The sequence below is a fragment of the Camelus bactrianus genome, chromosome 6 (genome assembly GCF_048773025.1).
Source record: "Camelus bactrianus isolate YW-2024 breed Bactrian camel chromosome 6, ASM4877302v1, whole genome shotgun sequence".
Lineage (NCBI taxonomy): Eukaryota > Metazoa > Chordata > Mammalia > Artiodactyla > Camelidae > Camelus > Camelus bactrianus.
The window spans coordinates 27,647,992-27,672,506 of NC_133544.1; the positions used below are offsets into that span (position 1 = coordinate 27,647,992).

Genomic DNA, 24,515 nt, shown 5'->3' on the forward strand with positions numbered 1-24,515 from the left:
ACACTTAATGAGCATTCATCTATGCAGTTGTATGTCTAAACTTTCTACTCAGCATAGACTAAATGGAATATAATCTTTCCCTAATGTATCTGGGTCAGTCACAAATACATTTATTAGAGCATTATACTTAATACAGCATTAAGTTATGATACTATGATGTCCCTGAACATATTAAAGGAGATAATTTGCCCCTGCATTTAATGGCCCCCCCACCATTGTTTTTTTGCTCTGGTTTGTATGGTTTTTCCAGCTTCTGAAGAGTTAGCAGTGGATTTCTTCTGCTGTCATCACTTTGCCTCTACAAACACCCTACCCTTGCTACTAATTTCCTTCTTCTAACTTACCATGTGGAATGGAAAATCAAAACATTAAGTTCATTAGAATTTAGAGTCCCTCTATTTAGTAAAATACAAAAGCTTTAATTCACATATTCTTGTCTGTCCAGTCATCTTTGTCTTTTCTTTCAATGATATTTAGGATCAGAATAACCAAAATAAACCTTCAGTTTACACATATGGCACAAATACTTATGAATTGCTTATCAAAGAGATTTGGCTTTTCTTTAAATAAAGCAAAACTCCCTCAACAAAAGAATATCTTTGGTTCCCAACACAAAAATATTATATAATAGGATCCTATTTGATGCTCACAGAATGGTGACCCAAACATTACATTCAAAATAATTTTCTCAAACAGAAAAACAACTTAAGAAATTCAGAAAAAATACCAAGAATAATACAGAAAATATAAACCTTTCCATTCTGGTTGTTCTTTATTGTCTGTTGAACCATGCAGTAAATAAGTTTAAGTGACCCAAAAGAAAATAGGATACTTTTCTATCATATGCAACTTGCCTGTACTTTTTTATTCTTAAAATATTTAGTCATAAGTTATTAATGATACACTTTGTAATTATTACAGAAAAAGTAAAAACAAGAGATCAACAAAAGAAAATGCCTGAGTCTGAATCTAAAACATTTCCTGCCTAAGCACACACAGAACATTACAGATGATATCCAACTTTAACCAAAATACTTGATTAACGGTGAGAAATCCTATAACAATCACTTGTTATATGACTGAATATCAAAAGATAAATTATATGACATATTGCTACCAAAATAAGATTAAAATCCATATTACTAGATTAGATGTCAATAAAGATGTTTTTCTTTTTGATATTGTAAGGAATTATGAATTCAGGTATTTTTATTTTTTACTATATTGAGTTTCACAATGGCACAATTAGAGTACTTCTAATATATTTCTATATTTAATCATTCTCTTCAACTTTAAGGACAGGAGTAGCCTAACAAACTGGTCTGTAAAACAGAAACAGCAGCACTATTAAGCATTTACTATGTGCCAAGCACTGTCGGGAGCATTTTACATCAATTAACCCCAATATTCTTCACAAAAACCCCATGAGATGGATACTATTATCGTCCCCACTTTAAGATGCAGAAGCTAGGACTCAAAGAAGGGAAGCAGCTTTCCCAGAGTCAGGACTATAGCTGAGCCCAAATACTAACACAGGTGTCATGACTCCATGTCACTGTATTAGACAACCTCCTATTTTAGAGTATTTCATTCTAGTACTTTAAAGTACATTTCCTAGTTCCATTCTTCCACACTACCAATACCATTCAGCTTAAAGACAAGACAAAAAGAAACCATGAGAGAACTCATCAACATGTTCAAGTTCATAGTTCATTAGGATGAAGTCTATTTATGGATTAAGTACAGGCATATGAATGGTCAAGCAGTATCCTGTGCTGTGTTGACACATTTCAGGAGTACAATATATAAAGTAAAACAGACAGCCAAGAAAAATTTCTCCTAAATTGCCAAAAGGACTAATAGCATTCATACAACATATACTACCTATTTGAGATTCTATATTATTTTAAAATAATGAAAACCAAAGTATATCCCCTCCCACATGTCCAACCTTCCAAAAGGCCCAAAGAAGACCCTAATAAAATGTGATCAAAACCAACCAAATATAAACCCAATATATTAAGCAGTTTAGTTTTGCTCTTATTCTAAATACAATGATGCTCAAACAAAAATAGCCTTGAAAATACCCTCCTTTGGCAAAAAAGATGTTTTTGAAAAGCCCACAGATGATTACATTTATTCCATCTAAAGCGCATGGAAATTTTCAGTTCATTATTTATCGATAGTTGATGGCTGGTTTATTTGTTTGTTTTAAAAATAAGAACACAAACAAAAGAAATGAAAAGCTGGAATCCAGAAAAATGAGGGCTCATATTAGTCAAAGATCTGCACTCAGAAGCAAGTTAAGACCTTTCATATAACTTTTCCTAAAAAACAGAACCCCCTACATTCCCTATAGAAAGGAAATGACATTTTAAATACAAAGACGTAAGATTTACTAGAGCTCTTATATATATTTCAGTATTTACAGTTCAACAATATTTAGAAAGACAATATTTTTCTATCATTACGTATGAACTTAAAATTGATTTTAATGATGACTTTAATAAAAACTAAGCTGTAATTTAAACCCAATGGTTTCTTGAATACTGTGAACATATCTGATATGATCTGTGTGGGAAATCACTTAGAGCATTTCAGACCTTTAATGAAAAACAATGACAGCCACATCAGACTTGAGGGAATTTAATTACTATATTGTTACCAAATGGTTATAATCACTTCAAATATAATTAGTTCTCAATATTTAGGTTTGATAGACTATTTCCTTCTTTAGGTACCAAAGATCACTTTTTTTTCACATTCCCAATAGAAATTAATCTTTGTTAGGACCTATACTGAAAGAGAAACAAGAGAATGTTTACCACATTATAGATTTTTAAAATACTGTGGGTGAAATTAGAATTCTTTGGGCGAAAAATCACATTCCTTACATTTTAGAATGTTTGTAAAAACAAAAATTCAGCTTAACTTTTCATAACAGATTGAACGTTACTACCGCAATAGACTATAATCTTCGAAACTAAAGATACAAGCTTTATGAAAGGATATGGGATAGAGGATAAAGAAGCCACATGCTAGCAACAGAAGACTTCATTCTTCTAAGTCTACTGAAGAACAAGATTCCACATTAACCAAAACAGAATAAACAAACTATTCTGGGCAGGAGGAAATACCAAGAAACAACTCTGAAATAAAGAAAATGGCTAATACACAATGACAATATAAAATCACCTGTCGAGTTTCGCATAATTTCCCGTAAACCTGAATAAACTATTACTTTAACCAAAACACCATCACTGTTATTATAGGAAGCATCATATATCTACTAATGGATAATAAATGCCAATATAAACTACAAGTATCAATTTAATAAACTTTTATGTGAAGTTACAGAAAAAAATAAAATGTTTTTAATGCCTGAAACTTGAGTAAGCAAGAAGTAAAGAGACAACAAAAAAGAGCCACAAGTTTTCAAAGTACACAGTCAGAGCTAAAGCAATATTTGAAAAAATCTTATATAACAGGTTGAATGATCTAATTCCAAAAGTTCAGTGGCACATAGGGTATAAGAACTAGCTAAAAATGGCTCGGTGCCCTAATAAAATTCTACATTTTGTTGCTGCTGTGGTTGTACAGTGGAGGAAGAAGGCCAACTTTTTGTTATTCCTGGTAAAACATTAACAGGCAACTGGCTCAGAAGAGGTGAATGCCATGGAGAACAATTCGATACATTTAAATAACAACTGACAAAACATTTTCTTGGTGTTTACACCGAAACCTTTTCTAAGATAAGCATCTCCCTCTTCATGGAAGTTTATTTTAACAACACAGTAGAAGAGGGATATTAACACACAGTACACTTTAGTAAGGATTCTACTCAGTAGTACCAAAACCTGCAGTGACTCTCTGGGAAATTGCCTGTAATTTACTTACCTCCGCTGACCGTGTCTTGCTCTTCACCTTCAGGAAGCGCAACCTGGCTTGGCAAGCTATTCCTAGAGCGAGTGACTGTCTCTAACTGGGAAGCCCGTCCCAACAGAGATAGCTCGTCTAGCACCTCTCCCTCTTTGGCCTCGAGATCCGATTTTGAAGTGGTTAAGGGTTTTATACTTTCAGGTGCCATTAGCCTACTAGAGTCGTTCAAACAGGCTACTGTGCCGCTGTCTAGGCTCAGCACTCGGGCCCGGGTCTTGGCACTATTTGTGCTGGAAGTCCGTCGTGCTGTCCGCTTTTTGCCAGCCCCCTCAGGGCCCAGGTGGGCTTTGTGTGTGTGCTCAGAGTCAGTGCCCCTTTCTTTAGGGGCATGTTTGGTCTTCAGGGCACTGTATCTGCCCTCAGGAGACTGACACGAATGAGAAGTGGTGCTGGACGAGCTATCGCTGCTGAACTGGTGAGCAGACTGAACACTCGATGCTCTGCTCAAGTCACTTTGGTCACTGGAGTCCTCGTCATGACAGAATACAGCACTATGTGGCTTGGTGCCAGATACGCCTCGAAAGGACACATAGTCCCTATGCCGACTTGAATCAAAACTGCTAGCCCGTTTTTTTCCTGTCCGTCTCCGGCCTGACTTATGGGTAGAGGCTGTCCGGTGGATTAAGCTAGAGGATTTAGGCCGTACATCCCCTTCCTTTTGCTTTCCACCAACATCTTTACCAACTTTGGAATCCCCCGAAACAGCTGACTTATCGCTCTGCTCCTCTTTGTTTTCAGCAGTTTTCCCAAGAGGCGTGCCGCCCTGTGAAGTAAATTCATTTGCGTGGGGATTTTTATTGGCTTCTTCGGAGGCAGAGGTGCTGAGATCTTTCTGACTGTGCATATCATCAGAGGTCTTAGACCCCTGGGCCTCCTGAGCCCCACTATTTGCACTCACTTCCAAGGCAGTCTGTTCACTACTAGTCCTTTTGTCGCTGGCACAGCTACTCTTGTCCTCTGGGTCAGCACAGCACTCTTTCTTCTGACCACTTTTCGTCCCGACTTTGGGAGACTCCTCGTGCTCTGACAAGATGCTCTCTATGTGAGTGGAGCTGGTCTGTTCGCTTTTGTAGCTGCTGACGGTACTGTGAGTGTCGCGGTCCGTCCCACTGCAGTAGCTCTCCGTCGACCCACTGCTGCGCGTGCTCAGGCTCCGCAAGCTGTCCATGCTTTTGTCTGCTTTCAGGGGTCTGCTCTTCCCACTTCTGGTAGGTGGCTGAGAATTACTGCTCTTCAGCTCACCAACAAGCTGTAATTCCCCAGATAAACAAGAATTTTCCACCAGGGATTCTTTGGATCCAGAATGAGGCTTGGAAGATTCTAACTCACTAACCGGATCTAACCCACGTCTTTGCTGATACAGAGGGAAGTCATTCAGGGAAGTGTCTGGAAAAGCCACAGCAGAGCTGGAAGTCCGTGGTACACCTCGCGGCCGGTGATCTTTCCTGTAAGAGTGTGAATGTAAAGGGACGAGGGAAGCTACATCTGTGTCACAGGCGCTGGACAGGGACTGATCAACATGGTGGTGGTGGCTCTGATTTGGCAGGCTCATTTTGTCACTGAAATCCCTTGGTAAGTCCTGTCCACATGAGGATAAAGAAGGCTGAATGGAGATGAAGGAATCATTGGACACCAGACGGAAGAGCTTCCGATCAGTTGCCAAATCTGTTTCAAACACATATTTGGAAATGTTAACACAAATCTATAATCTGTTTTTCTACTGTTTAACAATGGAAAGAATTCACAGCATACAGTAAATCAAGCATAAAGAATTCTCAAGTAGCTCACTGAATAACAGCTGGCCAGTCATTCCAAAGGGCTGGTTTCTATTTCACAGCTATACAAAGAAAGCATTCTACTAATGGAATGAACTGAAATTTAAATCATCAAATAGCCTCAGAAATGGTTCTATAAACTATCAACAATCAAATAAGAGGCAATAAAGAATTATATTAAAATGGACCTGGATTTCTATGCGAGTTCTATCTCTAACTTAATAACTGAGTAATCTTGGGTGACCTTTCTAAGCCTGTTTCCTCATCTATAAAATGTGGTATCAATCTCACTGAGTACCACAATCTATTTCTAGAAATATATGCTAAAGGATAAAATTTGAGTTAATGACAGACACTGCTTAGTACAATGCCTGGTACAATTACTGGTAGCTATCATTATTTTATCTAGCAAAATAAAAAAATCTTTTTGAAAAACTAATATTGTTTCACAAATCCACAAAAACCTAGAGTAATCAGAAACAAGCAAAAAAACAAAGGCTGACCAATGCCCAAACAAGATATGATATAATGATCTAAAATATTTTACTGTTCATAGTGGTTGAAAAAATTAAAACCATAATTACAGCATAAAATAATGCATTTTATCTTTCATCATTGATGCAACAATTATAAAATGCTTCATGAAAAAAATATAACCCCCTTTACTTGTAGGACTATTCCTTTAACCCTCTAGTTTTGGCAGTGATTAGTTACTTGAGCTACTATATATACTCTATACACATATAAGTACAGATATAAATAAATCCATCTATCCAACTACCTACATTGTAATTTATCTTGAAATAAAGCTTGACAACCACATTGCACAACAGCGGACTTTTTACATATGTATAAGGATGGTTATATCTGCAACTGTTAGTTCAATAAGAACAAATATTATTGTCTTATCTGTCATAACTACATAGGAAAAATCCAGTAACAGATTCTATAGTAAGTCAGATTCTTTCCAGTAGAGGTATCTTAAATAATAAAAATACAGACTTTCCCCTAAGATTAATATAAAATAAGGATGAACTACTAGAACTATTTATGTACTTAAAAAAAAAACTAAATGTAGATTAGATTTAAATAATTAAAAACTAGAATGTACCATACAGATTGTGATTTATAAATGACCCACTCGGCTTTATCTCATGTTTTGAAGTCCTCAAGATAAGTGAATCCAATGTTCTTTTCATTTGTCCAAAACTGAGCCACTGTACTTGGGTTCTTATAGTCTCTAAAAACCCAAATTAAAAAGTCAGCACTGATGACTGGGGTATTGTACTGTACAACAGGAACTGACACATTGTAACTGACTATATATACTTCAATTAAAAGAAAAAAAAAGAATCAATGAAATTAGTTGCCTGGAAAAAATAATAAAAATAAATAAATATATTTTTTAAGTCAGCACTGTGTTTGCTTTTCTGTAGTATTAATTTATAATGCTATTTCTAAAAACTCTCAATACATATCTCTAATAAGCAATCATGGAATGGCGCAATAGTCACATTTCAAAGATATGAATTTTATTTAAAAAAAACTCTAAGCAAGAAGTTAAAAGTCACTAATTCTAATATACAACAAAAGGCTTTAAAATGATAATAATGATCAACTTCAGGAGGTTTTAGGAAATTTTCAAATAAATATGCTTTCTTATACATTTCTTACTGGTTGTAGCAATATAATCTAAGACAGGCTCTAATCAACCCAGAGGGATACTATTTTTCATCTAATTAAACTTCTTTTTCAATGACCGCTACCAGTGCTGTTCAGGATAAGAAAGGCATCTCACATACTGCTCACGGTGGTGCAAACTGATGTAACCAACCTTCTGCAAAAGAAATCTGGCAATAGAGCCAAAAGCATTCAAAAAGTACACTTACCCTTTGATCAGTAATCTACTTCTAGAAATATGTGCTAAAGGATAAAATCAGATATGCCTACAAGGTTTTTAGCAAAAAGTTGTTCATCTCAGGTTGTTACAAAACTTCTTAAAACACAAAAGTACAAAAATGTCCCAAAAAAGAGGTTGAGTAAATAATGCTGTCTTATTTTTAGTGTCATGAAGGCACTCAAAATGTTTCAAAGATTATATAATATAAGGAAATACTTAAGTGAAAAAAAAATGGCACTCCATAAAAAATGTGATTCATTTGTCAGAGTTAAAAAGGATAGTAGGGGTATATGTGCATACATTTGTAGGAAAGTAATACATCACATTTAGCCATAAAAAGGAATAAAGTCCTGATATATGCCACAGCATGCTAAGTGAAAGAAGCTAGATCTAAAAAGCCACATACTATGTAACTCCATTTATATGAAATGTCCAGAATAGGCAAATGCATAACAACGGAAGATAGATTAGTGGTTGCCAGGGGCTGGTTGGAGGAGGAAATGGGGAATATAATGAGTATAAGATCCTTTTTGGGGAGATGAAAATGTTCTGGAATTGGATGGCGGTCGTGGGTGCACAAATCTGTGAATATTAAAAACCACTGAACTGTACACTTTAGAAGGGTGAATTTTATGCTTTGTGAATGATGTCACAATACAAAGTAAGGGGAAAGTGATATGCCAAAAAAAATTACCAACAGTTATCTCAGTGGCAGAAGTGTTTAATTTTAATTGTCTTCTTCATACTAAACTGTATTTTCCAAAATTAACATGTATTACTTTTATAAACAAAAATCATACTTCCCTCCTCTTCTAGATCATTCTCATCAGTTATAAAAAAAACAAGCTGTTATTTCTCTTACATATTCTTACAAAATCAAATTTCCCCTCTATCCTCACTTCCTCTGCTAGCTATCACCTTACATCTCTCATCTCCTTTACAGAAATTCACCGAGTAGTCTATATTCACTGTTTTCAGTTCTTCTCCTCTTACATGTATTCTAATCTAACTCCATGAAAAAGTTTACCAAAGTTACCAACAAGCTCTACACTGTTAAAGCCAACGGTCAAGTCTCAGTCTCACATAACCTGACCTATCAAGCAGCAACACGTGACAAAGCTGATCACTGCACTCTCCCTGAGATGCTGGGGTCCCTGGGATCCAACACTTCTACCTGACTAGCTGCTCTCAGTCTCCTGGATTTATTACACTGGAGTGGCTCAGAGCTCAAGAGTTTGACCTGCTCATTTTTCTTTCATACTATCTTTTGTTGTAGGTCTCATTGAATTTTCTGGCCTCATGATAACTAAAACTTGGAGATATTTGTAATTAGTTCCTTCACATTCTACCCAGCCCCCATACTCGTATGGGGATGGACTAGAGCTGTGATCTTCGGTAGGGAAGATGTGAGTGAGGCTGGAGAGGGAAACTGCAGATAATACCTCTTAGAAGAGAAAACGTAGAGGATACACCCCCACATCCTCAGTTTTCTCCCAATCATCCTGAATCACGTTGGTAAAACAAGTGCCAACTAGTCAACTAATTGCTAAGCAACTAACTAAAGGTCACTGTCCTGTAAATGCAAACCAGCCAGAGAGTCAGAAGAGCCCCCTTTGATAGTCAAGCCAGAATAAATGACAGCCACTAGGTGGTGCCAAATGGTAGCCAAAACTCTACCTGTTTGGGTCAGGGATTCAGGCTATGGAAACTCCAGGCCAAGTAATCACATTGGCTCTCCCTGTTAGTTTACCAATTTCAAGTTAACCCAACCCCACAATTGACATACTGATTCTTTTTTTTTCTTTTTTTTTGAATTTGTAAACTGAAAACTTCTAAATTTAAAACCTCAACCCAGATTTCTCACTTGAAATCCAGACCTTAATTATCTACTAATTATTGCTGCTTAGAAGTCTAGCAGCATCTCATACCTGGTATGCCCAAACTGAACTCCCTCTCTTACCCTCCACCATGCTGTCCCCACCCTAAATCTGCTCCTTCTTGGCCTCCCCCCTTTCAGTTACCGGGGACTCCCTCCCTCCCCAGTGCTTAACCCAAAAGAGTCATCCTTGACTACTGCTTCTATCACATGATACAGCCAAATACATCAACACATCCTCTCTCAGTAACATCTGCCACACAGTCAGACCACTTCTGTTCCCTGATTACTGCAATAACTTGCTCACTGAGCTCCCTGCGTCAGCCTTGCCCCTTTTAATATATTCTCAACACAGAAGCCAGAATGATTCTGTCAAAAAGTAACCCAGATGATGTCACTTCTCTGCTCAAAAACCCTTTAGCAGTTCCTCATCTCACTGGAAATTAAAAGCATAATCTTTCAAATGGCTTATCGGCCTATATAATTTGGCCCCTCACCTACCCTGCACCAGACTCGCTGTGTTCCTGCCTTAGAACTTTCGCCCGTGCTGTTACCTCTGTGTGAGGCAGCCTCCTTCCCCCCAAATATCCTGACAACTCACTCTATCACCTCCTGCAGGTCTTTGCTCTCAGCAAGGGTTTCCCTCAAGCACTCTATTTAAACTCACAATTCCCACAGTCCCCAGCCCTCCCTATCCTCTGTCTCTATCACTACATACACACTTATCTATAACAGTATGTTTCCATACTAACAGTATGGAAGTCACATGAGGATAGAAATTTTTTTCTATTTATTCACTAATTTATTTCTTGTACTTAGAACAGTAATAGGTACATGATGAGTACTCATAATAATTGTTAAATGTTAAACACATGGAAAAAGATGACATGATAAAAGCAAGTTATAAAACTATATGAAAGCAGTTTAGCACAGTGATTAAAAAAGCAGCATTTAGAACTAGATTTGAATTACAGGACTGCCACTTTGTAGCTGGGTGAATTTGGGCAAGTTTCTTATAACTCCACTCTAAGCCGTAACATGCTCTCCTATAAAGTGAGAATAATAATGGTATTTACTGCAGATGCTTGCCAGGAAGATTAACTGAGTGAATGTGTATAAAGTGCCTAAAAGAAGACCTAACCCAGGATTTGATAAAAGGAGGCCTACAGAGCCAAAGTGGCCCTCCTCCTGCTGTTCCAAGTACAGCTTTAGTGTAATGCAGCCATTCCTGCTCATTTATATGTTGTTTACGGCTCCTTTCACACTACAACGGCAGAGCTGAGCAGCTGTGAGGGAGACACATGGCCCACAAGCTTTACAGAAGTGTGCCGCCCCTCTCCTGGGCAGTAGCACGCACTCAGTGAGCGTATACGTCGTTATCTCAGTCAGTATGTATCTGCAAGGGTAGATCTGTGTGAATATAATCCCCAGCCTGCCAGATTACAACATTCTTGCTCGCACAAGGTGCTTTCCAGATGAGAACAGACATATTACCCATAAGTCTAGTGGCACCAGCCCCTTTAAGATCATTACCTAGCTTTTGAGACACACTGATGATTATATATTATAGAAGGAATACTGTAATTCTCAAAGTAATTAATTCACTTTCCTTTTTACAAGAAAATAGCTTCTATACCATAAAATATGTTGAGAAGTATTTTTAAGGGAGGGAGTGGTAGGATGTGAAGGGTGGTCCACAAAAGCAAATTAACAATGAATGGGTTCCTGTACTTCCAAAAAAAGCAAGTGACAGTGATAAACCTAAAATTCCAAGTACCAGTAACAAAACATGCTTGTAAGAATTGAGCCTGGGTAAAATACTAAATTAGTACTAAATTAATGGGAAAATGTTTTAATTCAGCAATCTATCTGTAATCTCATAAATCAGTTTCCTACTTAAATACAGGAAATTTATCGGTCTGCCTGCCTACCAAACACCACCCATAGCTAATAAAAACAACAGACTGGAAATAGGAAGACAAGTTTGTAATTCAATTCTGGCTTGTTGATTATATAATCTGCACTTGAAATGGGTATGACACAGCCCTCCTTTCATGTTTAAAAATTAAAAATCAAATTTGAAAATATGGCAGTTCTTTAAAAAAAAAAAAGGAACTCTATAAAATCCAAAATACTCATTTATAATGGAATTGAGTAAGGAGAAAAAAATATCACTTAAAGCCAAAATTTCTATTAAAAATCTGCTACAGGAGGGCACCATGTTGGAGGCAGGCATAGTTTCTAAGTCCAACAGCAAGTTACTTCTCTCTGTCAAAAGACATTGTTGTTTCTGCGATTGGGCAACAATGCAGCAGCTGGCATTTAGAGGTCATACCGAATGGAAAAGAACAGTTTTACATACGAGGTTATCACTGAGCTAGGCAAGATTCTCTGACCAACAAAAGGAATAGCAGATTCTTATCTCCCATCTCATATTCATTCTGGGGCATATGCTCAAAAAGTTTCTCTGTTTACTTGGCAGAATATGTATACAGGAATTTCAGAAAGCTAAAAGTACTTATAACTCTTACTGTTACCCTAGCAAGTCATTTTGTTCAATGTTTCTAAAAAAATACCGTATCAAATTGTTATAAACTTCTGCCAAAATATGAGCAGCATACTGTACCAACTCACCCTAGTCACCACAATACATAATGTCACCAGGAAACACAATGTTCTTACCTTGCTCTTCACTTCCTTCCTTACAAAGACTAGAGCTTTGGCCCAGACTTAAACTGATATCATCAGAAGTCTTAGCTGTGTCTGTATCTCCTACAAAGTTAAGAGAGACACATGAAGATATTATATTAAAAGTAAAGGCTGTACAGTATGGCATAACAAGGAAAGACATCAAGGAATACAGTAGACACCTATTAACTACAGCAGTTTTTGTAAATCAAGGGTTATAATAATGGAAAATGCATTAAACTAATGAGCAGTATCATGGACTGTCAGGTCACATAATTATTCTCGAAGTGCTACAAACCAAATAATATGGAAAGCTCCGTAACATTAGCTAATACAGCTATTTCTTTAAAGAGAGCAGTTTTAAAAAGGAAATGCAAATTATGCAATAACAACTTGAAACAACATAAAATTCCCTCCCAGGGAAAATTAGTAAGTTGTAAAATTACAGTGTGAAAAATAATAATGAATTTAATTGAAATAGATGTATTGAATAGAAGGCATATATAGGAAAAAATTTTTCTTTTTTAGTGTCTTATTTGTGTTCAAAAGGTTTCACATTAAATTACTTAGTTTTCCATGAACTTCACCAAAACCCATGAAAGTATTTTCCCTCAAGGAGGAACTTCCTCATAGATCAAAATTTAAAATTCATACAAAGTAATGCAAATTGGCATGTACTTTTATGAAATTTGGGTGATGAAAGGGGAACATAATTTAAATCAAATGATTTTAATGTTAAGATATATAATTTTATCTACAAAGTAACTGAGAATTATTTTTCATTACACGTGAATAAATGATACTGTGTTACCTTTATTACGACCAAAATAGAAATTTAAAGTCAGAGGTAACTTTCAAGTTAGATCACGTCTACCTTTAATGGTTGTTGCTGTTCCAAGACGAGAGGAACCAGATCCAATCTGAAAACATGACATGAAGTAAATCAAACTAATTAAAATGCTAGCTATGCCATCAATATAAACTAGCAAGATTACCAAATGCAGTTATATTATCAAAATATGTTATCAGTCACTTTTGCCAATATTAAAGATGCCTGGTAGGCGTGTTGCATCAGAGCCACCGCCTCTGTCTGCTGCGGCACATGCTGCGCGTACAGCACAGACACGCTGGGACACCATATCCCTCTGCACGCTCTGGACTCCCCAAGGGGAGAGCCTCTAACCTCAAGCAATCCATGTCACACAGTTACTGTTTTTTACTTGCATCACAGTATGTTCAAGTTATAAACAAGAGCAAAACTAGGTGTTAAATCTACCTGAAATAAATTTAGACTTATCAGAGCATATAAAGGCAAGTTTTGGAGAACAAATTTTATATTAACATATGCTATAAAGGGCAACCAAAATCTTACTGTCAAATTGTTAATGTATCAATATGTCCTTTCCTGAGTTCCAGACAAAAAGTAAGTACTTCTTTACAGACTGCTATTGACATATTTTTAAAGAATAAAAAAAAAACCTAAGGCATCCATAAAAAACAAATTTTTAGCATAAACTGCAACAGAAAACTAAAATCTGCTTATATTCAAAATGATACCACAATTTCCTAAAATTTCATAGCCATTATTTATTATACAACCATAAAAATCATATAAACAAATATGATAAACTCCATGAACACATTAAGGAAACCAAACATAACAACATGACAGTTACTAAATGAACAAGTCTAAGTAACTCTTTCTGTAACCTGTTTTCAAGGAGAATTCAAGAAGAAAATAGTTAAGCAAATTTAACATCTTATAATAAAATTAAGAATAGTTAAATAATACTTTATATTTTACCAAATCTTTCCTTTTATTGATTCAGCAGGACAGGAGTACACAACAAAAATTTGTCAAAATATAGGTTGATATTGACTTTGAAGGAGCATGAGGGATTTTCTTGATCTGGATGGCAATTAAACGGGTGCACACATACGTAAAATTCCAGTGAGCTGTACACTTAATATGTGTAATCTATTGTATAAAAGTTAAAACATCAGTGAAAAAGTAAGTAAAAATAAGAATTTAAAGGTTAAAACTATTAAGAAACTCTTCATGTAACCAGTAAAAAAAAAAAAATGAACTTCGTAATATTTTTGAACTGTTTACTAAGTTTGATTCTCCTTAAATTTCCTAATTCCTGCTTTCAGTTAGCCATAAAAGGCATTGTAAACTAGACAGAAAGAAAAAGGCCAAAAAGCATTTTACTGCAAAAGAAGTTTCATTCTTACTACATCTGCTAGGCAAGTTATAAAACTAACATATTATTTTACTACTAGAATAATAAACATATAAACTCCTATGCAGAAATGTAAAAACAAGTAAGCAAACAAAAAACCACCACTTTATGCATACCCTTCTAGGAATTTAAACTTTAAAAAAAAGCTTTTTGAATATGCATATGGTAGTCATATGCTCACATCCTCAAAGTGTTTCCTTTTTCTCTTCTTAATAAGCTTCCCACTTTGTTCAGATGTTGGGCATATATCTAGTGATTTATGAGAAGAGGGCATGGATCTGACTAGCCCTAGTTCTGGTCAGTGAATCAACAGGAGTCTGCTGGAGGGCTTCTGGGAAAGGCATTTCCATGTCTGAGAAGATGATGACCACGGACAACTTCCCCACCCCACTCTGCACCTGCTTCTCACTTTCCAACAGGATCATAACTGAAGCCTCTGTGCTCATCCTGCAACTCTAAGGAAAAGCCAAAAGAACCAGGGAAATTCCAACCTGGAGCCCTAAGATTGTTGAGCTGCTGAACAAATGCTATACAACCACCTCCAAACTTGGGTGACAAAAATAAACTCCTATTTCTTTAAGTTACTTAATTAGTTGAGTTCAATTATTTGCTGACAAAAGCAATCTTAACGGATATAATGGATGGCTATATTTTATTCCTCATGTTTATCTATTTATATTATTTAAAGTTTATTGCCCCAAGATATAACAGAGTCGTGACTGTTCACATTTGAAACAATAGGGGATCAGGACTATAATCCACAGTACATACAAATAAAAGAATGCAATGCATTCCCCAAAATGTCACTGTAGAAAAACTCTTAATGACATTAACATTCATGATCTATTCAGTAAGGAGAGTCAAGCTCCAAAGAGCAAGCACACTAAAATCCCTCTTTGTTTAAAAGGGTTTTTTGATTATGACATGATGGATGATTTTTATTTTCTTCTTGTTGCTTTCCTTCATTTGTTAATTTCCTAAAAATAAACACATTTGGAAGAGGAAAAAATTACCACAAAAATGATACCTTCTTACATTTAGAGGTGAAGTTTTTACTTACATGGTTTGCACAAACTAAAATGGTCCAGCATTTCTTCTCTTTGGTAAGTGCCAAAGGAAAGGTCCAGGAAGGATAACGGATGTCACAGAAGAAAAATTACTTCCAACTAAAGAGCCATCAGGCAAGGTCACCTCCTCCATGAAGCCTTGCCCCTCTTTCTAGCTGGAAACAATTATTTTTCCTCTGAAAAAATTCCTATGGCATTCTTATGGCAACTATTACTTTGTATCTTGTACTTATAGTTCCTTGGTAACATGTATCATATTTATAACTTCAGTTACTTCCAGACTTTTACTATGAAATTGCAAACTCTGAGGGTAAGACCCACTCTCCCACCCAAACAAGTAAAATGCCTGAATACTATCAGACACTAAAATATTTAAAGGAAGAAAAGTGACAAATGGAAAAAGAGGGAGGTAAAGGACATTAAAAAAAAAAAAAAAAAAAGGAGGGTGGGGAGAAAGGAGAAGGAGTAGAAGGTGGAGGAGAGAAGGGCAGTGGAAGCAAGAAGGAAAGAATGATAATGACTATGACGGAGTCACTATGTTCAAGGAGTTCACTATCTAGTACAGAAGACATTTATAGACAACTGTGATAAGGTGTCGTAAGTGCCACATAGTCAAACAGGTACAGGAAACATGGTATCTCTGTACTGGTAATAACACTATCAATATATTAAAAAGCCCAACTTTACTTCCCTACTTCAGGTTCCCTAAAGGATAACAATAATTATGTCAATAATTTCTTTTGTCATAAACTGTATAAAACTAAAACACCAAAATCCAAGTAGTATAATAGCCTCTAATATCTGCCCCTTTTTAATCCAAGAGTTAATATTTTAAGGAAAACCAAATAAGGTGTTCTGTGCATTTAGGTGCAATCATGCTGTAATTACAGTCAAGATGGGACTTCCTCCCTAAAACAAGCAGGGCAAGTTCCAATGGACACACAATGCCAAGGGCAGCTACCGAAGGAGGCCGGCCACTGCTGTGCCCCTTTCATCTGTCCTATCAAAAAAAAATTTTAAAGGTGTGGTTCTCTGAAAAGTCTGTTGGAAAGATGCAGGCTTACTCCTGAGGGTAAGCTGACATTGCCAACATTCATCAGCAAGAAGAAAGGCCAGGTTTAATTAAGAATACAAAACGTGCAGCCATATTTAAGGACCAAGTCATTTCATTCTATAAAAAGAGACTGAGAAAAGCACAAGACCAACAAAAAAGAGGATCAAAGACCAGCAGCACTTTCCTTCAAACCAGCACTGTAAACACTGAAACTTAAAACGTATCAGCCTAAATAAAATGTCGTAGCCCTTTTCCACGTTTGTTTGTTTTTTTTAACTGGGACCTTTCCTACTCCATCTGCTTGTTACAGAAAGAAGACAAACTTAAGGACCTGGTATAGCTGCTCTACACCCAATCACAGCTAAAACTGTTACCGACATGCATCCCCTCGAAGTCTAAATCAGAAATACCATTCAAATACAGGCAATTTTCTATCAAAATATGTTAGGAAACAGGACCCTATTCAAGATTCTGATTCACAGACTATGGTGTTTTTCATAATACTATTCTTAGAGTAGGGCTAACAATGTGGAATAGTAGAATGCTGCGGGACAGTCAGGAGAACTGGTCTGCTACTCGTCCATCTGTGAAATGAGAAGCAGGCCTGAAGTCTACCACTAAATGTCTACTATCTATCTAGACAAAGGTAATCAGCAGTCATAACTGCAAGTCAGTGGTGCAGAAGGCAGAACACAGACAGCGGAGAAGAGAAGGCAACCTCCACTGCGGAGACCTGTCAACGACTACACATCATCGTACACCAAAAACTCAGTGCCAAATAAATACCAGAAGGGTGGGCTTCATCTGCAAGAGAAAGGGGCCAACACCACAGAGTCTCTGCAAGTCTTGAGGAATAGGGGATGGTTTTAACAAGAGTTAGAGTCAGGCCAGAAAATAAAGAGGACGAAGTCTCTGGAGTAGAAAAGAGGAAGAGGAGGGAAGAGTGGTTTCAATCCACAAACAGTGCAACTGGACAGAAAATCAAGAAGTGGGGTCTAGTCTAGACCCTGATATAACTCAGCTGCTCCTTCTTCTATATAATAAAAGTGCTGACGTAATGACCATTGAAACTCAGTTATCTCAAGTTTTAGTATAAGAAGCCCTCTGAAGTTTCTCACTAAGTTTACTACCTTATGCTTACAGAATTTTATTCTAGCTGGTGTGGTCACTGCTGAGAAAGGCGAGCAGCAATAACTGGGACTTTGATTAGTGTGGGAGATGCTTAGGATGAAAAAGAGAAATACAGCAGCAAAAAGGTTAGACAGCATGAGAGTACAGCTGCCTTCAACCGAGTTCTGAGATAATACTTTCAGTTACTATTTTAAGTTAAAAGTTACATAGCAGAAAGGCATCAGAATTGGCAAAAGCAGATCTGTATTCTATTCCCAGCTCCATTAACGTCTTGAACACTGTGAGACTCTGAGGTTAATATTTTTTTTTTTTGCCATGTTTAAACTAGGGATAACCACTGACATCCATACTTCTCCAGACCCTGTGATGGGAAATAAGCACAAACTAGAAGTTCAGTTTCCCAGGGGCACTCACCACAACTGTCTTGATCAGAACTATCCCCAGGCAATGACACATGGTATGTGCTCAGCAACAAGGTACTTAATTAATGTGAAAATTCTGTTTAAAATATTGACAGAAGATGATCAGTAAACAATCAAAAAATTATTAATCAGCAAGATAAACCTAAACACCAACTGACTGTTACAGACCAGAGAGCACCTAGGACCACCATCAAGAGGAGGGAAAAGCAAAACAAAACAGCACAGGTTCCTACCTGGTTGCCTGGATCCAGGCCAGCGTAAGAATTTCTTGAGCTGCAACCAACTGGGGGTGTGGCCTCTCGAATGAACTCAGACATTTCAATCCCCCCACCAGGATCACTGCAGGAAAAAAAAACGAGAAAAGGAGAGTAACTGTCAACATTCTGACTTCAATGGTTTTCTTTTTGCATTTTTTTAAGTTATTATACTTTTTTCTGTAAAACAAAGGTTTAGATATTTAACAGAGCAAATCGAAAAAAAAATCATCCTTCTTTTATAAATCTGACCATTGGAACTATTTTATAATCATGTCATACTCCAAAATATTTAAAACTCTCTCCCAAACTGTTTATACAATCCAACATTAGAAACTGGCCTTGATTACAATTGCAGCACACTAAATATAGCACTATTTAATGATATGTGCCATAAAACCACTCCAGCCAAGCAATGACTTGCCTTTTGTTTCCCGACAGCAAAGAGAAATCGGTCAGTGGTAAACACAGAAAGTAATCAGATCTCATAGGACCTGATCTCCCCATGAGCACGGTCTGACTGAGCTGCGTGACACCATAAGGAGGACGCCTGAGAACAACTGTCCTGGTCAAGCTATTTGAACTTGTGTTTTTTAAGTTAAGAGAATTTACCTGGGATATAACTTATTTTACAGAACCAGAAACCTAAGTTTGAGTTAGAAGGTACAAGTTAAAAAGTGAGAAGATGCTATACAGTTATGAGAGGCAAAGGAGAGAAAAGTACTAGGTTCAAAGAACTGAGGAAGCCCACAGACAGTACTTAGAGATAACAGGATCCCAAATCACGAAAAAATATCACACCAAACGTCAAAACACTTAGACAATTTTATAATAAGTTTCCTCAGGAACACAACTTTTAGAACAATTGAGGCCTAAAAGTTACCATAATTCCATTTTCTGCCCATAGTTTTTTTTTTTTTACTCATTCTACCTGGTATACAAAGTAACTCAATGCATTTTTTAGCTATTATTATCAAAGATAAAAGCTCTAGTATGTCCGCTGAACTTTACTGTGGATACAAGCTGTTTTGCCATCCAGCATCTAATTCAAACTCCTGGTTAACAACAACAAAAAGCAACCTGAAATTCTTCTGGTGAACCACCTCACCCCAAGCTCTCAAATGGTTCTAGGTACTGCTGACCCACTCCCAGGTAGAGGGGTGAGCTCCACTGGCCAGAGTCAGTCCACATATCCCAATCTCTTAGTCATAACAATCAACAGTTCTCGAGTACGTACATGACCTAATCAGGCTAGCGTGAATCAGGCCAGCAGTGTTCTATTGTTGAGAGAGGAAACTTCGCCGTGTTTGCTGAGAAGACTTAAGTCCTGGACCTGCTGTAGCCCTTTCACCACCATTAGGGGAAAGCCTTAGAAGCCAACTAAAAGAAAGGAGCACAGCCCAGTGAAGCGAACCATGGAGATGTCTGAAATTCTGCACCTTGCCACATTTGAAGACATCCCTCAACACAGACTTTTCAGCCATGTGAGCCATAAATTACTTTAAGTCTGTGTGGATGGGGTATTCCAACAGCTGCATCAAAAGGTACAAGCAAAACAGAATTTGCTTACAAGTATACCTTCCATTTATGTATTTATCATTATAGCTGTCTGAATTCTAGTTGTTTGCTTTTTTTTTAATTAATGGTCTCATAACTATCATATCCCTGTTTGCTTACATGGCCCCTAACTCTAGGCCACTGACTACAGTTAGCTAACTAATGTCCAAGAATGGAAATTAGCTTTCTAACTTGCTACCCATTTACAGAAATAAAACATACTGGAACTCAGTTACAAATTGGATGGCCGGCTCTGCATACAAATGTCCATGTGTGAGAAAAGTAGAATATGTTCAAGCACGCTGGCCAAGTTGGTGTTAAGTCACATAGACTGCCAAGGCCAGAATGAGAAATATTTTTCTAATCTGGTAAAATCTTAAGTCTGTATATACAGGCAGCTATCACTCACTGAACAAGTGATGAGTAATACCCACCAGTATTACTGTTAACTCCACTGGAATGCATTCTCTAATTCAGACTGCAAAGAAATCAGGAGATGGAAAGCAAGGTGAAGACCAAGGAATAAAATACTCAATACCACAGAAAGGACAGAGAACGTTCATCTTGCCTTATTTATATGCATCATCTTTAATGACATATAATTCATACACCATACAATTCATCCACTGAAACTGTGCAATTCAATGATTTTTAGTATATTCACAAAGGTATGCAGCCATCATCACAGTCAACTTTAGAATATTTTTATCATCTGAAAAACAAAGCCATTTAGCTATTACTCCCCAACCGGAAGTTCCCACCCACCCTCTGCTCTCCACCACCGGCCCTAAGCAGCCACTAATCTACGTAATGGCTAATACTAACACTACTAATCATAGTACTAAACTCTATAACCTGCCCATTCTGCATTTTTTTTTCATATAAATGGAATCACATACTATGCAGTCTTTTGCCACTGGCTTCTTTCACTTAACGTAATGCTTTCAAGGTTCATCCATGTTGTAGCATGTATCAGTGCTTTCTACCTTTTTATGGCTAAGTAATATTTCACTGTATGTATAGAACATATTTTGTTTATTCACTCATCAGTTGATGGACAATCTTGCCTAGTTTCATACATCACTTCTGATAGCAAGCCCAAATGATTACAATTAGAAGGTAAAGTTATAGTTAATAACAAAGCAAATATTTACTAAGTACTTATTACATTCCAGTCATAGAAGCAAGTGCTTTATTTGCATTTTCTCATGAAATATTCCTTAAAATCTATGACATAAATACTATCATCCTCATTTCACAAATGAAAAAAAACTGAAAACCAAAAGGTGTAAAAACTTTCCTAAGATCTCGGAGGAGACATAAGCCACGACACTGGTATATGGAGTTCAGGTGGGAAAGGAAGCTACAAACAATACTCACTCAGCACTCTACAATGTCTTGTCATATCTGTTTTTTCTGTTTCTTACCCCACACACTTGAATGTAGGTACTTATAACCAGCCAGGACTGAGACAAGATTTGAACACCAGGTCTAACTCTAAAGTCTATAGTCTAAGACACCATTAATGTCTTTTAACAAATAGGCACTGAAGCGCTCTTTCCAGTTCAAAACCAAAAGTAAACACCATTATCTACGGAAAGTTTCTTAACTTCAGCGTTACTGACATTTTAGGCCACATAATTGACTGCAGGAGACCATCCGGTGCGCTGTTAGGATGTTAGCCACATCCCTGACTTCTACCCACCAGATGCCAGTAGCACTTCTCCTTGTTGTGATAACCAAAAATGTCTCCAACTATTGCCAAACATCTCCCGGGATGCAAGATCATCTTCAGTTGAGAAATAATCTACAACTAATGCTCAATGGTCAACACGGGGGAAGGAGGTATTAAGGGAGCAAAAAAAGATGAAGGAAAAAACAAACAGCTCCTTTCATAGAAAAAACAAATCCTCTTGCAAATTTACTGTCCCTTTTTCTTCTCTATAAATTCAGAAGTAGAGTTTTTAGTCAGCTGTAGGTGTCCTAATGTATAAATTAACTAAGTAAAACTTTTCTTTATTAGCAAGACTTGCAGATTTTCAGCAATGGAGATTTCAGCACGTACCTGGAAAGTACAGTAGTTTACAATTCTCACAGAAGCAAAGTGGTCTACTGCAGTAAGCAATACACCAAATTCAGGGAATCTCTACCTTTATGCCTTAACTTCCTCATCTGTTAAAAAAAAAAAATACCAGGTACAGGGAAAGGCAGAAAAGCAGAAAGGGTCTAATCTGAATCATAAAAAGAAAAGTTCACAAATTAATTTGCTGATTATTAGTATCATTAACTGCTCAGGCTTTCATTAGAAACTTCATAGGACCATTACAGTACTAAATTCATAAATCTAATCTAGATTAAAAGGATGTTCATAAAGGTATGAATAGATGAAAACGAAGTCCCTAAACAGAATAAATCTTCAGAAAATTCAGCCCAAAATTCACTTGCATACCTTTTAAATGGATCCCTAATTTATAATACTGCAAGCATTACTGTGTAAGAAACAAAGAAAAATCGGTCTGTCTCCAAAACATTCGTATTCAAATCTTAAAATTCAATGTGTTAATTTCCTCTCCTGAAAGGTTAGAAATGTAATACAAACATTAATGACTTTGACTCTTTCTTTAAGACAAAGATTTAATAAGCATTTTTGAACTGCTATACCATGGCCAATGAAAGCCAGAAGCACAAGCAGTCACTCCTACTGTACTCACTCATTCATGCAACAGGCTGACAGCTCTAACATAGCAAGCACAGTGATAGGAGTATTTATTTTCCTGCTCATTTCTGTTCCTCAGAACAGAGATTTGCAAGTGGAAGAGTGGGGGAGAGGAGATGTCAAAAGCAAAAATCTACAACAAAGAACTTATATTATTGGGGGGGGGGGTTAGGTTTATTTATTTATTTAACAGAGGTACTGGGGATGGAACCCAGGGCCTCGTACATGCTAAGAATGCACTCTACCACTGAGCTATACCCTCCCCCAACAAAGATCTTATTTAATGGTGAAACTTAAAAACACTCTTTTTAAGATGAGAAAAAGACAAGGATGTACACCAGTACTATTTCAATTTAATCATGTGCTAGGAGTCATAGCCAATGAAAAGGTAAACAAGAAGCATAAGGGCTAGAAAGGAAGAAACAAAACTGTCATCATTTATGAAAAGTCAGGAAATAACCTACAAAGTTTTATCAATAAGGGAGTTTAATAAGGTTGCTGGATATGAAATAAACTGCTACAAATAAAGGGAGAAAAACAAAAAGTAATTATGAAAATTATATAATAGCAGAAAAACTACAAAATTATTTGGCAAATTTAATAAAAGCTATGCAAGCCTTTTAATGGAGAAATGATAAATCTTTACTGAAAGACATTAGAGAAGACTAAATGGAGAGATTCAATACTGTAAAGATATTAATTATCAGCAGAGGAATCTACATATCCAATGTAATTCCAATAAAAACTCTTAAGTTCTTACAGACTTTGCTCAGCAGACTCTAAAGTTTATACCAAAGAGCAAAGAGCCAAGAATAGCAAAGTCACTCCTGAAAAAGAACAAGACAGAGGTCTGCCCCACCAGAGAGCAAAAGTCATGCTATAAAACTATAGTAATGAGGACAGTGTGATAACAGTGCAGGCACAAACAACTAGATCAACAAAACAGGAGAGCGCCCAGAAACACACCCACCAGATATGAAAACTTATGAGTACTGCAGATCACCAAGGAAAAGACAGTGTGTTTAACAAATACTGATTAAACCGGTTATTCATAAAGTAAAAAACAAGAAAACAAGCCTTGAATCCCTACCTGATAACAGACCAAAATAATTTCCAGTAAAATAGAAATGTACAACAGAAAAACATACAATTTTTACAAAGACAACACAGGAAAATATCCTCCTGATCTCTGTGTAGGAAATAATTTCTTAAACAAGATACAAAAATGTTAATTAACCCCAAAATGATAAATTGTACATTAAATTTAAGAATGTGTGATAATCCTAAGGAACCTTAAGAAAAGTAAAATGACAAGCTACAAACTGGGAAAAGATGTCTGTAATGCATATAACCAATAAAAGAACAGTATAATAAATACCTTTTTTAAAACTCCTTCTTCTTAATAAGAAAAAGAGAACTCCAAAGAAAAGTGAAAGAAGACATGAATGGGCACCAGAAAGAACAGAAAACTTAAACGGACCATACATGTGACAGAGGATGTTCAACCTTATTAGTAATGAGAAATGTTAACTAAAGCTCAAAATGAGACACACCTAACACTCACCTGTTAAAATGGTAAACTGTTAAAGCTAACCAATATCAAATATTGATGAGGATGTGAAACAATAAGGACTTTTGCACACTAATGGTTAGAGTATAAATTGGTACAATCATTTTGGCAAAAAGCTTGGAATTACCTAATAAAACTGAACATAAAAATACCCTATGAATCAGCTTACATATACTAGATACACCAAGAAACATACACAATTATGTTATCAGAGGAAAAAAAAAAAAGAATCTGAATGACTATCAATAAAAGAATGGATAAACTGTAATCTGTTCCTACAGTGGTGGATGATACAACACAAACATGACAGCTATAAACATCAA

At 36.5% G+C, this 24,515-nt stretch overlaps 1 protein-coding gene across 9 annotated transcripts in view; it reads right to left on the minus strand.

Annotated features, from left to right (window-relative positions):
• The window catches only part of PCNX1 (pecanex 1), a 174,621-nt gene that overhangs the window by 113,679 nt on the left and 36,427 nt on the right, over positions 1 to 24,515 (minus strand). For 8 of the 9 annotated variants that reach the window (XM_045522176.2, XM_074365308.1, XM_074365307.1 and 5 more), the window contains exons 3-6: positions 18,329 to 18,434; positions 13,053 to 13,098; positions 12,173 to 12,262; positions 3,898 to 5,604 (exon numbers count right to left, since the gene is read on the minus strand). In XM_045522176.2, the coding sequence (XP_045378132.2) occupies positions 3,898 to 5,604; positions 12,173 to 12,262; positions 13,053 to 13,098; positions 18,329 to 18,434 (1,949 nt within the window). Of the gene's footprint in view, positions 1 to 3,897; positions 5,605 to 12,172; positions 12,263 to 13,052; positions 13,099 to 18,328; positions 18,435 to 21,971; positions 22,079 to 24,515 lie in introns of all 9 variants that reach the window. The other variant, XM_074365309.1, reaches the window with a different exon arrangement.